Here is a 14,246-nt window from a genome sequence, read left to right as displayed (position 1 = left end):
ACTCCAGTTGGACTCGCAGCAGAGCATTTCCATTTGAGGTTGGTGGCTACTAGAAGCTAAACTAAGAAAGCCTAAAAACGGAAACAGTAAGGGATGACAACCGTGAAAAAGAAACTACTCTCAGTGCTGACGAAAGTGTACAGATTCCGGCTACATATATAAACAATCCATCCGGCCTTTGTTACTGAACTTGTCGTTCGCCTTTACTACAGTTTCTAAGTACTGATATATTACTCGTAAATTATCGACAGCAGCCAAGACTTACGCGATAGATATAAGATTTTTGATCTAGAGTAGAACCAAGTTAATAAGAGCTGGGATATAGTCAACCGAAGGCAAAGCCGTCACTACATCCAAGCATACGTATAAGAAGAAGGTCATTCCTGAATTTCCTATATCAAATCATGAAACCTTGACTTGAAAACTTCCACTTGCACAAAACTCCAAATGGCCACCCACCTCGCCGCCGTCTCCCCAGCCAAAGGCCAACCCTTTGAGATCCGAACCCGCTCTACCCCAAAGCCAGGACCAGACGAGCTCCTCATCGCGGTCAAATCCGTAGCCCTCAACCCGGCAGACACCATCATGCGTGACCAAGGTCTCTTCATACCAGCCTACCCCACGGTCATTGGCTTCGACGTGTCGGGGTTGGTCCTCGAGGTCGGCGACAACGTCCCGGCGTCCTTCCGACCGGGCATCACCCGCGTCGCTGCATACGCCGCTTTAGTCTGGAAATCCTGCGATCCAGACTACGGCCCATTCCAGGAGCGGTGTCTCGTCCCATGGCAGCATGCGGTGCCCCTTCCGGGTGAGGACATGTCTTGGAACCACGCGGCAACTTTGCCCGTCGCCGTGCAGGTGCCCCTTAGCGCGTGGGATGCCATGGGCATCCCCCGGATGGGTGAAGCCCCTGCTAGGATTAATACAGAAAAAAAAGAAGCACTCCTAATCTGGGGTGCCTCCTCAAGTGTCGGCACTATGGGTGTCCAAACAGCCCGATTATTGCGGGAAGATCGCAACTCCTCTTTCGCAGCTGTGTACGCCACGGCCGGATCGGCGAATAAGAGTTATGTAGGTTCGCTGGGCGCGGATCGTGTGTTCGACTACAAAGACTCACGAGTTGTGGATGCGATCGTCTCGGCGGCTAAGGAGGACGGATTAGTGATCCGACATTGTTTTCTTGCTATCGGGCAGCTGGCGGCATGTCAGGCTGTGCTTAAGACATTCCTCAGAGAAGATCAAGGGGAGAACACGAAGATAGCGAAAATTGCGTCGGCACCCGTCGTGCCACCAGATGCGGAGGTCGTGGAGGGAGTGGAGACGATATTTGTGATGCCATCGATGGTGGAAGGGGAGAGACTGGAGCAGTTTCGATACTGGATTGGCACGTGGCTGAGGGAGAACCTGGCGAAGGGGGGCATCAGGCCGAGTCCGCAGCCAAACGTCGTGGGCAAGGGTTTGGCGGCTCTTAATTCTGGGTTGGACAGACTGCGCCAGGGGGTGAGCTGTACAAAGTTGGTTGTTGAGGTTGCGGAGTGACAGTATCTCGGGCGTTGACAATGGGCACAAGAAAACATTGGCATGGGACGATAAGATAATATATATCGCAGGGATTGCAATCTGAATATGATTATCAGTAGGGTGACAGCAACGTATAGTGAGCTTGGTATATTATCGACACCATGTAGAGTTGTATGGCTGGATATAGTAAATATAGATATATATCTACTACACGATCCGTACCACGACATTCACCCCCCGGTAGTGAACAAACGTAGGGCTAGATGCGAACCAATAAATCGCTCCCCCATGATTGGCGTACCTGAAGCTTAAGCGGGAGCTTCTTCTTGGCGCGGAGAAACTGAAGAACGCAACCGCCGATCAACGCGCCACAGAATTCCCCAAATTTAACCTCGGTGTCGCGCGCTCCCAAATCACAATGCCACAAACCCACGATCGCCCTTCGCTAAACCCAACCGTCGAGGAGGAAAATGATGCGCTCCATGCAGAACCCCGTTCGACCGAAAGTACCGCCCCGCGCAATCGAATATCATGGCCGGAGGTGCGCGAACGTCTCCCCGCGTTAATGACGCACGATACCCATCATGTCAGAGATCGCTAAGGAGTATGAATTTCATTACAGATCTGCGCCCAGCATGAATCGGTTCTGTCGTCACATCTGGAAATGTTGAAGGTGGTGCAACATAATGTGTCTAATGATGACGCGTTGCAAATGGTTGCTGGGATGATTGAGAAGACGAATAGATTGGTGACGCAGTTTCGCGTGGTGAAGAAACAATTCGTTAGTGAACGATTTTTCCTTTTCCTTTTTCCAATCCCCTTTTTTTTTTTTTTTTTTTTTGTATCTTTTTCTCTGTGCGAGAACCTTCTCGTGAAGAAATCACTTTTCTTTCTGAGTCGTAATCATGATCATGTATGATGCTAATGTTAGGCAACAGATTTCGAGTACGTATTGTGTGCTGAAGAATCGTTGCTACCGTTGCATGAAGGTAACCCTGTGACAGAACCAGGAAATTTTCGAGAGTCTTCAGAAAAACCAACTGCGACATCGAATGAATACCGGACGACGTCTACGTCATCTAGCCGCGACTCGTCAAAACGACGACGCAGTCATTCAAAGGAACGGAGGAAACGGCCCCGGGTGGACACTGACAGTATGGAGGTGGAGAACGAAAGTACAGATACCATGCCTGTCGGAGCAGTGCAGTATCAGAAGCGCAAGCGACTGGACATGATGATGCCAGGTGACGATGAAGATGTGAGGAATGTAACGCCGGTGGCTCTGGAAACAGAGGACATCTCCGAAGAAGTCCAGCGTCGACTGGAAATCAAAGAAGAGCAAAGAAGGAAAAGGAGCTCTAAGCCGGAGAAGAGAAAACGGGACAGTATGGCGTCAACAGGTAGCACTTCTTCCCCCGGCGGTATTGCAAAACCGAAGAAAAAGACCAAAACCGAGAGGCCTCAGGACGGTATTATTGATGTACCATGGGACACTGGTCGCAAGAAGAAATTTTTGAAGGCATTTGACTCTGAACAGGGGTCTGACGTCGGTTCTTTGGAAGAACAACGAAGAACAAAGCGCCAGAAGCGCAAGTCCGGGACTCCTCCTGTCCTGTGAAACATCGTGGGTTTCAACAGACAAAACAAAGGCACTCTGCCAATTGATGCCTCTTTTACTTGGAATCAGATGGGGATGGACTGTATGCTCTTCGAGAAGCATGGCGGACTACAAGCCTATTGTGTATATTCATGAGGCTCAAGTGGAAGGTTCTGGGGCTAAATACGATGAACCACCGCGGTTGATTCCGTGGATACCGGGTAATCACTCCAGGTTCCCCGGATTACCCCAGATTTCCTCTTTTGAAAGTATATACTTGCAGTCATATTTTACCAGATAATACCACCACCGTTGCATCCCACTGTCGTCGAAAAGAACCAAACATGCTCAATTAAGCAAGAGTGACGTCCGTAGGCGCCCTGGTATTTAACGCTCGCCTTCTTCCCCCTGCGAAAGACTTTCCTTTCTCCGTCTTTCTTGACTCCATTGCTGCTACTGCTACGATCTACTATCCACCAACACAACCCACTTGATTCGTTTGATAACATTTGTCTACCACCTGAACGAGCACAAGAAACGAGCGTCGAAGAGTCCAGACGAGTTTAACAACCGATATAGACCTCGACACATTATAAGCACCCCACTGAACTAGGAACTTGTAACCCAACACCCAAATCGGAACGTTGCTTTTAAATATCTCCCCCCAAAAATATCATATCCACACCGCACCTCAAACAAATCTTGAATTACGCTTAAAGTTATCTTTTTTTTAACCTTTTTTCCTCACGAAGGAAAGAAAGGGATCCGTTCTTGAGAATAAGTGCGGCCAAGACTAGCAGTGAAATTCTGACCCTCCTAAAATTGTTATTCACCTGCTCCTCCGTTCCGATCAACTGCTCTTCACCTGTTAGCGTTTGTTCTTCATTCCATTCCCCCCCGAGTTAGCAATAACATGGCTTTCGTCGGAGAAGGACCCGTCGTATCCCACCCGGGTCACGGCTTCGTACAAACTGCCGGTGCCAATGACCGCGCCGGCAGGAGGCCACAGGATACTGGATCTGGCAATAGACGCCGGAACAGGAGACGCAACGAGGTGCCCGAGGTAAGTGGATGTCGTCTGACGATGCTTGATCATTGAGCTAACGATGGCATATAGACCAATCAAGGGTCTTGGCCCTCACCCCCCTCTGACCCCCGTGGCTCCCGCGGAGGTAATAACAACCCTGCCAATGGAAATAACAGAGTACAGAAGCAGGGCCCCCGCCAGTCACAGGGGCCAGGGCAAAACAAAAAATTCACCCCTCGGAGAAGTCGCCGGGGTCCTGCTCCCCAAGGGAGGGGCCCCAGCATGGTGGTCCAAACAATGCGCCTAGACACCCGGGTCAACGCCGTGGCCCTAAGCCACGGGTGTCCCGGGATGGCGACACCATCATGCGCGACGCGCCCGCGCTTAACGTGCAGCCGGTGAGGCAGCGCGGCATCTCCATCCCTCACCCCCCTCCTCAGGGGGACGTGGTGATGGTCGATGTGTTCACTGCGTCCCCACCATCTGAAGTGGAGGACGTGGTGATGGTCGACATGTTCATCACGTCCCCCTCCGTTGAACAACAATTGGCGGCACTCGCCCTTGTGAGTATCACCTGCTGCTTCCGACTCTGAGATATGAAACTGACGTCTCATAGGCCGCCCCACAATTCGCCCTGAGTACAGGGGAGGAGCCTCAGGACATCGAAATGACTGAGGCCCCTCCCCTGTACTTCTTTTAAATCGACTCTTACGGAAGCCAGGTAGCCCAAGTCACATCTTGACGATATAAGGGCTGCCTGGCCTTCCCACATATCTTTCAATGAAGGCCAGGTAGCTCAAGTCACTGCTTGACGATAATAAGGGCTGCCTGGCCTTCACATCAATCGACAATCAACCCTCCAAGCGCCAGACTGCCGCGACGCCCAATGCCTACACACAAACAACAAAGAACAAAAAAAAAGATCAAAATAACAAAACCACCAAAAAAGTGTGCTTTAAACATGCTTCGACGTGGACCTCGCAACCAACTGCTGGCGGCTCCATTGAATTAAAGGGCGCCCCAATGGGAGCGGCCGGGCTGGATATGCTTCTCTTTTGTTAAATCTTTCTACCTTCTTTGCATCAGTTTAAGGCAGGCTAGCGGCAGTCATGGTGGCAAACAAACAAACATTGATGCCCGCCAAATCGAATAACCCTCCGAGTCATGCAAGTCATTTCAAGTCATTTGATTTAAAACACACTCACCACATGGCTCCCTTATATCGACACAACGGACACAACAATGAGGTTACAGGTGGAGGAATAAAAACGAGGGAAGTGGAGGATAAGGGGTAACCCACATGGCAGACGTGTCATGGGGTTGATGTTTTTTTTTTATAGGGGCACCCATGGCAGCGTGCCGTGGGTGTCCCGCCTAGGTATACAACCTACTCTGTATGGGTAGGTTGGGGAGGACAAAGGGGGTTTTATATTGGGGACGTTAGCGTAGACCATGTCTATAAAAGGCAGGCTACGCGGGGTAGTTTCAAGCAACCTTGTCTTTAAAGACAGGTTGTCTTTATTAAAAAGGGGACGTTAAGAGTAACCTAGCCTTTAAAGGCAGGTTACAGTGGAGGTATTACAGTAGACCTTGTCTTTAAAGACAGGCTACTATGTATTATCAGGGGACGTTAGAGTAGTCTAGCCCATAAAGCAGACTGCAGTGGGGGTTTTAAAGTAACCTTGTCTTTAAAGACAGGTTACCATTTTTATAAAGGTAAAAGCGGCCTATATAAAAAGGTCAGCTGGAGGATATGGAATAAAGGGTTTCTTATGTTCTGCATCCTGTTCAGGGTTTTTACCTCGTACATATAAAGTCTACGGACGTGGCGAGGATGTTTCCCTTGTTCCAAGGCCCGAATGGGAGGAGAGCAATTTCTTTTCTTTTGTTTTTGATTGTTTAGTTTTGATTTAGAAATGGAGTTTTTTTTTCTCCACTGTATTCACTGAATACGTAGTGATTTGTAGAGTCTTCTATAGTATTGTAGGTTGTAGAATGTGACCTATCTCCAGGTATGCATCAAACAAACCTGTCTAAAAAAGTAGGATATAGGCCGAGAATTCATATGGTGATGTACAGTTTGTTTTACCTAGTTTGATCTACCGCTGGTAGGGTATGGCCTATAATCAATTCATACCGCTTACTAACACAATAGCCGACAGATAACTTGCCAGAGTTCTGATTGCTGAGCATTTTACCAGTGACATAAATTGGAGAACAAGCAGAAGTGATATGAACAAGACCGTTGAGATAAACCACCAATGGAGGTGAACTTCCCCGTCTACTACAACGATGAAAGGTAGCAGACATAAGGCTTTTAGATGAACCAAGGTAAGTCATCAAAGAATAGTGATATTTACAAGCTCAGGTAGCAGGTGTACCTTCCACAGCCTTCCCAACCCATCAGTAGAGCAACAATAAGCGGAGAAACAGCATGACATCTCATGCATAACCATATTATACATACTATACAAAAGCGAGCCCTATCCAACGCTCCAACAAAGTACATAAATAAATAAAGTGAACCCCCAACGCCCCATCCCAGATGCAAAATAAACCAAATATACTATACATTTTCATTCCCTGAGAGTTGAAACACCAACTCACTCCTTCTTGCCCTCCTCCGTATCGTTCTTCCCCCACGTCCACACATCCCAAATATGCTCCTTGATCAAATCCCCATATCCCTTGCCCGCATCCAACGCCTCCTGCTCCTCGCGCAGCCTCTTCTCCTTCCACCCCTCGGACTCCCCACCCATCCACACCCTCTGCATCACACCCTTATCCTGCATCTCGCGCGCCCTCAGCTTCTCAATCTCCTCCGTCGTCAGCCCCCCCTCCCGCAACTGCTTCTCGCGCGCCGCGCGCATCCGCGCCTGGATCTCCAGCGCCCGCTCACTCGGCAACCCCGACGGGACAATCGTCCGCCCGGAGGAGATCTTCGAATGCAGGCGGTCGACGATGCTGCGGCCCGTGCGCTCGTGGGTGACATGGTTCGCGGAGAAGGCGAAGGCGGTGCCCAGCAGCACAGTCAGGTGGTCGAGTTTCCGGGGCGGCAGGGCGATCAGGATCGGGGATGCGACCAGGAATGTGTAGGCGGCGTAGTTTTTGAAGCGCGCGTAGTCTTCCTCGCGCCGGGCTTGGATGGGTTCCGTTGTGGGTGTGGACATTGTGTGTTTCTCTTTTCTTTCGTTCTTTCTTTTTTACGGTGGATGTTGTGATTGAACGAGGTGTGTATGGTTGTGAAGCTTGGGTTTGGGTGCTTTTGGTGTGGATCTTGGATTTCGGTGATTATTTTTTTTTTCTCTTTGATTCTGATAAGGCGGGTTTGGAGAATCTGGAGCAAAAGTTACGGGGGTCTGGTTGGGTCACTTGCGCAGTTTGGTACTGGGTCAGGTGATTGGCTTGGTCGGCTTTACTTGATTGGGCGATGTAGGGCTAGTTCAGGTATCTACTGAAGTTCCAGCAAAACTCTTAGTTAGATGAAGGATTAATTAGTAGTTAGCAGCAAGCAAACTTTCATCCTCTATATAATAACATGTTCGTATATTGCTGGAATGATATTCACAGGCATAGAATGAATTTTATTAACGTGGCCCCCCTTTCCCCATCCACACCCTGAATCACAATTTCTTAAATCAACGCATAAACCCCAGAATCTAGAATCTAAACTACTAGTAGACCCAAGACAACTGGATCGAAAGTCTGGAACCAGGTACTTATTCGTCGAATAGCCCGAATCGGAGCATACCATCGGCGATTAGTAAGGCCACACTGCAGCAACTAACTAGTACTAGTAGTAACAACTACTACTAAGTAGTAGTAGCCGAAAAGTGCCCAAAAATAGGCCACGACGCTCACTCGCCACTGGAACCAAACCAAAAGCTTAACCAAAGCTTAGCGGGCCGTCGGCACGAAACAGTGCTGCCTGCGGATGTTAGGATTTACGTACTAGTATCTTGACCCCATCGACGAGTAATTCCCGCCGGAAGACGCGAGAAGATAGACTACTTCTGTCCATGATTGTTTTAATAGATATTGATAGGCCTATGTTTGACGATAACAATGAAACTTGCACGCACCGTCGAGTGATATTACAGATAGCAATATAGCCCAGGTCCAATCGGCACCCACCCCCGTGAAAAACCACCGGTCAATCGACGATGGAAACGCAAGCGGACAGGGCTTAGCCCATGACGTGGAGCCTGTCGTGGTCGTGACTGGTTGGCGTTGCCCCTGTTCTGAGGACGTAGCTCCACTTTGAGGTCTGGCTATTGGGATGTACGATTAGCCGAAGGGCGCAGCTCCAGGTACCACATTCAATTCCATTGTTGACTGCGGTGTGGCGCGCCCCGGCTTTATTTAAGGGCTCGTGGGTCGCTGTTTGGGTGGGTTTTGGTGGCAGTTTTCTTTTGCATAGATTCTATATTTCTATATTCTATATCGTCTGAGACGTATTTGCTTGCAATATATTGAAGCGCGGTTATCTTTTTCATCGTCAGTTTGCGTTCATCCAGACAGACACCATGGGCCTCTTTGACTTCTTCAAGTCCTCGAAGGACGAATCTCCCCGTACCCAACAACCAACTTGGGATCCTAACACTATGACGATGCAACAACCGTCCAGTCCTCCTGCTCCCATTGTGGACCGTGCTGTGTCGGAGCAACCGGTATGTCTTCTCGGATTTACACACGAGTTGGTCGGGAAGAAGGCTGATTGTTTAGAACACACAAGAGAAAATGCAGTTGCGTGGTGGTGGCGCGGGTGATTGTTGCTGTGGAATGTAGGTCTCATTTCTTCCTCTTTGCTATATCGTGTTGTGCTAGCTATCCCCAGAGAGCTAACTGGAGCAGTTGCGCTGGTATCCTTTGCTTTGAGTGCTGTGAAGAGTGTTGTTAGTTTGGTGGAAATTGATTACAATCGGAAGGCGTGTGGAGGAAGGCCATCTGGCTATGAGTTATACCCGTCTACGCGTTATTGGTCTACATGTCTTGTGAAATTCTCGATGTCGAAATCATGATCTTGCTAGCTAAATTTGCCTCATTGGAATAACAGTTTGTTTTATCTCACATCGCTTGTGAGTTCCGTGTCTTTAGACTTTGATACATCGCTCTCAGGGTTAAAGTGTTCGCCGTACCGACATGAAAATACGAATTGCACAGGTGTTGTCCTTGCAGCTGGAACATTGACGAAATAGAAGGCGAATAACAGCAGAGCAATGCACTAGAACTCCCGGCGCTGAGGACGCAGACGCAGGTCCGTACCAATGGTGGCTGTGGCAGGTTCGCAGCCATCGGTTATTTCCAGCCTCCCAGCCTCATACTTGATCGTGCCATCTTCAGTATATCCTGCCGTTTGGATAAGTCCGCCAGTGATTTCCTCGAATATCTGACCGTATCTCTCACTGTCATTGAGGTGGCAACGGGTGCTTGGCGATTCAAGGTGCGCGACCAAAGCAGCGTTAGTTTTGAAGAAGCGGAGACATCCGGGACACCTAATGACAGTGGGTTGCATAGTTAGCGACAATAATCTGTCAGTTGGGCGGCAACGTACTGTCTATCTTCCATCATGCGACTCTCCCTCAGGACATGGTTCTCAAATTCGGTCATGGTGGCAAAGCCCCTCTTGCAGGGACAAATGTATTGGCCTGTGAATGAATCAAAGAACTTTGTCGCGTCCCATGCGCGGTCGAGCATGCGAAGTGTGTCTCCTGGGGGGAGTGTTCCAACGCCGAATGGACGTTGTGGCGACGCGACATCAGTTGTCGATCTGACAGGTTCCTTTCCCTTCCACGACTTGTTGTCTTTTCCTGTCGCGGTGGAGATGCTCAACCCGGAGAAAGCTAACAGTTCACTAGGCGCAACACTCGTTCCCTTGGCGGTATTTGCACCCAAAGTCGGCCAGTGTTTCAGAGTAAGCATCGCCGAAACACTAGCAGTGGGATCATCCTGGCCTGGCTTCGGCTGGTTGTTGAGGGCTTCTCTGTTCGACATCGCAAGGCTTGCCGCCTCACCGGTTTGAAGCATAACCCCACCATCAGTATCATCGTAGTCGGCATCCTCTATGGTACCCTTGGGAGGGATAATTGGCAAGGACGTCCCGTCACCAGCGCCCAGGGCCTCTCTGATCATTAATTTCTTAGACTGCTCCTGGAGGAGATGAGCGTGGCGGATGGTGGGACATTCATCCTTCTCGATATGGGCCATCAGACCGCTAGCAGATTTGAACGTAGCCTTGCAACCGTGGCAGGGGATAATCTGCATGGAGTGGTGGTTCTTCACCGGAGATCAGGTTAGTCAATATGACCACGGGATAGGTTAAGGTCTCACCTGACGAATGTGGGCGTTTCGGCCACCATCGCTGCGAAACTCGATGCCGCAAACAGGACAGACGATATGCTTTACACTTTTGATCTTGTGGATCAGAAGACGCTCCTCGTCTTCGAAGTCCTCGTCACACTGGGCGCAATATTCGTGCTCATCGTCAAAAGCCTTGTGTTGCTTCATTTCTCCTTCGGAATTAAACACCAGCTTGCAGTGAGGGTAGGTGCAGTGCACCTTCTTGGTACCTGCTTTTTCAGCCATGTCGATGTCAACTTGTATCAGTCAAACCAGCAGAGGGGGAGTGTATGAGTATCAAGGAGAGAGGAGATGGTGATCAGGAGAAGATAAAACGAGACTGAGTTAGAAAGGGAAAGAGATGGAGATATAAAACAGGATCCCAATCCTAGAGAAGCATTGTTGAGTGTGAGAATCCTATGACTGGGTGTTGTGTCCGGGGATCTTTAGTGAAGTGAATCAGACCGGGTTGAAAGTGAATTTCACCACGTGGATTGTATGCTTCCTGAAAACATACTTCTGTTTGCTACCCTAGCATTCTATTATAACAAACACAATCTAGTGAGTTTCCCCTTGTGGACTCCATGGAAATACTTGCTTATTGGGTCTAATAAGATGTGTTTGCCAACATAGATATTTGTTACTACACCAAATCTCCTCTGCTGCAAGTGTCCCTTGTACAGTACATCCGCTATTTCGTTTGCGATGAGCGTACAGAGATATTTTTTACTTACTGTACATAAATCTGTACTAGAGTTGCATCTTGAAATTATCAACTAATTATCTTGGCGGCGGGGAGTATTGCTCCCATAATCTACACTGTACCAACCAAGGAGAGGAAGCAGGTTGTCGTCACGCATACACATTCGTACTATATACTTTCATAGATACATTGGACATAAGATCATCAATCCACATACACGAGCCATAAAAGCTCACTCAGCCTTTTCGTAACACTAGCGTGATCCCTTTAAAATCTCGAGAAAGGAAGCCTATACTTGTCAGCACCATAGTCGTTACACTAACAACAGGAATTGTACTCACCACTTGCCACGAAGGGTAATAACGGCCCAGTTGTTTCCATCTGCATCTGTCTCCTTCTCCACCTTTGTCGAGAACGAGATAGCGCTCATGATACCATCGCCGAACTTCTCGTTCAAAACCGCCTTGTAGGCATACCCATAGTTTTGCACGATCTCATACAAGCGGTAGATCAGAGGCTCCTTGGGAGGCATTTCCACGGACTTGCCGCGATCAGGAAAGCCGCTGAGCTGCTCCTCCAGGGCCTCCTGAGAGATTTCTAGGAGGGAAGCGAGATTGGTGATGTCTTCCGGCGAGGCCTTGGCCTGGCCGTAGAAAATGGCTGCGGTTGCGACTTCGTTGCGACCGATGTGCTGGGCAATCTGTTCGAAGCTGAATTTCTTGGCGGCTTTGGCCTGGAAGAGAGTCGCGGATGCGGAGGGGAGGTTGGGGTGTTGCGATGTCTGCTCTAGTTATTAGCGGGTACTGTATGGGTGGTTGGATATCTCGGGGAATCTAACGTCAAGTGTTGCGAGAGACATGGTGAATAATATTGAGATGATCTGGAAACAGAAGTACAATTGGACTCAGAAGTATACTAGAGGATGTTAATTTCAGTAATCATAAAGCGAAGATGTCGGTCTTAAATAAGTGAAGTCCTCCAAATCTCCAAGAAGTTCATGAGGGGTGTTGCATCACGGTCTTCGGTATGGTACGGTACGCATAACGTTCTGATTCTGCGGGGAGTTGAAGGCTACTGGTGGTGTAAGTTACGTAATAACGATACTGAAGGAGTGCGGGGGGTGACATGACGGCGGATGCCGATGAGGGGTAGCACTAGTAGATTGATAAGAATTCCCGTTATCGGGAGGCTCCCCTTACATATGCGATATCGCTACATACCGTTTTTCATTAAAAACCAATCTCTCCGGTTGTTATCGTGGGGTTAATCTTCAAAGAATGGCAATCATGTTGGCAGGGCTGCCGACTCCGCCAGGAACATTGAGTGGGGCCGATGTGAGAAAGAATGTCCATTTCTTATGCTCACCACAGGCTTGAGCAAGATCCTCCAACCAGAGTAATTCTCCAATAGGACATCCCCAGCCAGCTATCAAGACTTCATGGTAGAGGAAGCTAGACGATGGGGCAGGAGGCAAGCACTCCCACGCTGGCGCATCACCTCCTACCATGGCCACCTGTTTCTCCCAAAGGAATTGCAGCAGCCTCTCGTCTTGGGCCATCCCACATGTCTTGGGGGGTGTCATGTGTGCTGATTGTCGCTCCTGGTGCTCTGATAGCTCAACGTATTTGTCTGTGAACCCGGAGCGAACCAGCAATATGTCACCCTTTCGTAGTTCGATAGTCTGGCTTGAGAGTTGAGATTGCTCGGCAAGACAGGCCATCAGCTCTTCGTACGTAATGGAAGCACCACCGGTCGCATCATATGCCTTACCATGTCGCTTTACATATGCCCAGTAGTCGATCAGGATGCCTCGACCAGCGAACAATCCATTGTCATGCCACTGGTGAATTCCTAATGTCACGGAACCCGCTTTTAGGATGTCCTCTTTGGATTTCCCGTTATAGAATAAGCCAGACTTCTGATAAGCAAAGTGGCGTAGCCCATCGACCTGGCTACTTTTCTGTGTGTTAAAATGCAACTGTACATATGAATATACGGTTAGCTTGATCCTTGAGAAGTATAGGTGTTTCTGGCCACACACCTCGTCATCTATTGCAATGAGCTCAGTAGAATGCTGGTATACTTTATGGCTGAATTCACATGTATGTCTTCCGAACAGGGGCGTCCGAGGAGAAGCTAGAGACCAGCTATGAAACTCAGTTTCGAACTCCGCACACCGATTTCATTTCTGACTGCTCTTACTTCAGGCTGAAACGGCGGCCAAGTTGGATTTCACTGGCTGCTTTAGTCACAGTAGATTCATCGAGTAGATTCTATTAAGACAGAATGCATCAGTATGATAGTTTGTCCTTCCGGATATTCAATCATTTACCAGTGTTCCGACTTCATCGTCGGCTCCCCAGAGGCCCCATGCCGAGTATGGAGGGTCACTTGGACTCAGAGGAAGTTCAGCTAAAGTAGGTCGACATCTCGTTGATGACATATTGTCGGAATATAACACCAGGGCGGTAGACTCAAGGAGGAGTCCACTCTTACCGACAATGCTTACGACAGGCAGCAGGGATAGTTGGCCGATACACTCTATTATATGGAAATGATATACAATCTGCACGTGAGAATGGCTGGTCTAAAACCTACGCCGACTCGAGTAGAAGCGGTCCCCTTCCCACCTCTCTATTGCTCGTATCGAGTAGAGCAATATACCCACATTGAACGGCATCTTGTATCGCGCTATGCTGATCTTGTGATGCAAACTTTCTGCTTGATGTCTAAAATCACAAGGATGTGGGTAATCAACATGCAGATCGACATGCCGAGAGAATTGATACCTTTGCCAACCCTTTATACTTGGGCGGAAATCGTTCCGGATTTCCGTCATTATTCCGGTACACCAGCTCCACCGAGTCCACCCAAGGAGCCTAAACGACCCGTGCCCCAATATAATTTGTTGATCTATAATCTCGCAAGATGATTGCACCGACAGAAAAGATGTCCTTGGGCGGCTAGCCGGGTTACAAGGTCTGTGCATGCTCGCGTCAAACACACGACGGCTCATCATTCGGCACTAACCATAGGACTGTCTCACTATTCTAAGGTAC

The 14,246-nt window shown here is 49.0% G+C and overlaps 8 protein-coding genes across 8 annotated transcripts; 4 read left to right on the top strand and 4 right to left on the bottom strand.

Annotated features, from left to right (window-relative positions):
• Nucleotides 1-447: 447 nt before the first annotated feature.
• ABOM_006059 (zinc-binding alcohol dehydrogenase family protein) lies at nt 448-1,539 on the top strand (the record flags this gene model as incomplete). Its single annotated transcript, XM_022533188.1, has 1 exon — nt 448-1,539. One exon carries the CDS (start codon nt 448-450, stop codon nt 1,537-1,539), a length of 1,092 nt encoding a protein of 363 aa, XP_022389588.1.
• Nucleotides 1,540-1,939: 400 nt separating this feature from the next.
• Nucleotides 1,940-3,139, top strand: ABOM_006058 (uncharacterized protein; the record flags this gene model as incomplete). The annotated part of the gene is made up of 3 exons (XM_022533187.1): nt 1,940-2,062; nt 2,144-2,306; nt 2,460-3,139. 3 exons carry the CDS (start codon nt 1,940-1,942, stop codon nt 3,137-3,139), a joined length of 966 nt encoding a protein of 321 aa, XP_022389637.1.
• Nucleotides 3,140-4,031: 892 nt separating this feature from the next.
• ABOM_006057 (uncharacterized protein) lies at nt 4,032-4,845 on the top strand (the record flags this gene model as incomplete). The annotated part of the gene is made up of 4 exons (XM_022533186.1): nt 4,032-4,181; nt 4,236-4,290; nt 4,353-4,708; nt 4,762-4,845. The coding sequence occupies 4 exons, from the start codon at nt 4,032-4,034 to the stop codon at nt 4,843-4,845; spliced, it is 645 nt and encodes a 214-aa protein (XP_022389634.1).
• Nucleotides 4,846-6,748: 1,903 nt separating this feature from the next.
• Nucleotides 6,749-7,315, bottom strand: ABOM_006056 (uncharacterized protein; the record flags this gene model as incomplete). The annotated part of the gene is made up of 1 exon (XM_022533185.1): nt 6,749-7,315. The coding sequence occupies one exon, from the start codon at nt 7,313-7,315 to the stop codon at nt 6,749-6,751; it is 567 nt and encodes a 188-aa protein (XP_022389633.1).
• Nucleotides 7,316-8,671: 1,356 nt separating this feature from the next.
• On the top strand, nt 8,672-9,166 carry ABOM_006055 (uncharacterized protein; the record flags this gene model as incomplete). Its single annotated transcript, XM_022533184.1, has 3 exons — nt 8,672-8,815; nt 8,881-8,929; nt 9,000-9,166. 3 exons carry the CDS (start codon nt 8,672-8,674, stop codon nt 9,164-9,166), a joined length of 360 nt encoding a protein of 119 aa, XP_022389635.1.
• Nucleotides 9,167-9,369: 203 nt separating this feature from the next.
• On the bottom strand, nt 9,370-10,730 carry ABOM_006054 (putative C2H2 finger domain protein; the record flags this gene model as incomplete). Its single annotated transcript, XM_022533183.1, has 3 exons — nt 9,370-9,640; nt 9,700-10,421; nt 10,476-10,730. The coding sequence occupies 3 exons, from the start codon at nt 10,728-10,730 to the stop codon at nt 9,370-9,372; spliced, it is 1,248 nt and encodes a 415-aa protein (XP_022389627.1).
• Nucleotides 10,731-11,454: 724 nt separating this feature from the next.
• cyn1 (putative cyanate hydratase) lies at nt 11,455-12,046 on the bottom strand (the record flags this gene model as incomplete). Its single annotated transcript, XM_022533182.1, has 3 exons — nt 11,455-11,476; nt 11,529-11,968; nt 12,026-12,046. The coding sequence occupies 3 exons, from the start codon at nt 12,044-12,046 to the stop codon at nt 11,455-11,457; spliced, it is 483 nt and encodes a 160-aa protein (XP_022389628.1).
• A 411-nt stretch (nt 12,047-12,457) lies between these two features.
• ABOM_006052 (uncharacterized protein) lies at nt 12,458-13,630 on the bottom strand (the record flags this gene model as incomplete). The annotated part of the gene is made up of 4 exons (XM_022533181.1): nt 12,458-13,165; nt 13,229-13,334; nt 13,390-13,460; nt 13,520-13,630. The coding sequence occupies 4 exons, from the start codon at nt 13,628-13,630 to the stop codon at nt 12,458-12,460; spliced, it is 996 nt and encodes a 331-aa protein (XP_022389636.1).
• Between the last annotated feature and the right edge of the window lie 616 nt (nt 13,631-14,246).

The sequence above is a fragment of the Aspergillus bombycis genome (assembly GCF_001792695.1).
Source record: "Aspergillus bombycis strain NRRL26010 chromosome Unknown contig00037, whole genome shotgun sequence".
NCBI classification, from domain to species: domain Eukaryota; kingdom Fungi; phylum Ascomycota; class Eurotiomycetes; order Eurotiales; family Aspergillaceae; genus Aspergillus; species Aspergillus bombycis.
This window is presented reverse-complemented; position numbering and strand designations above follow the sequence as displayed.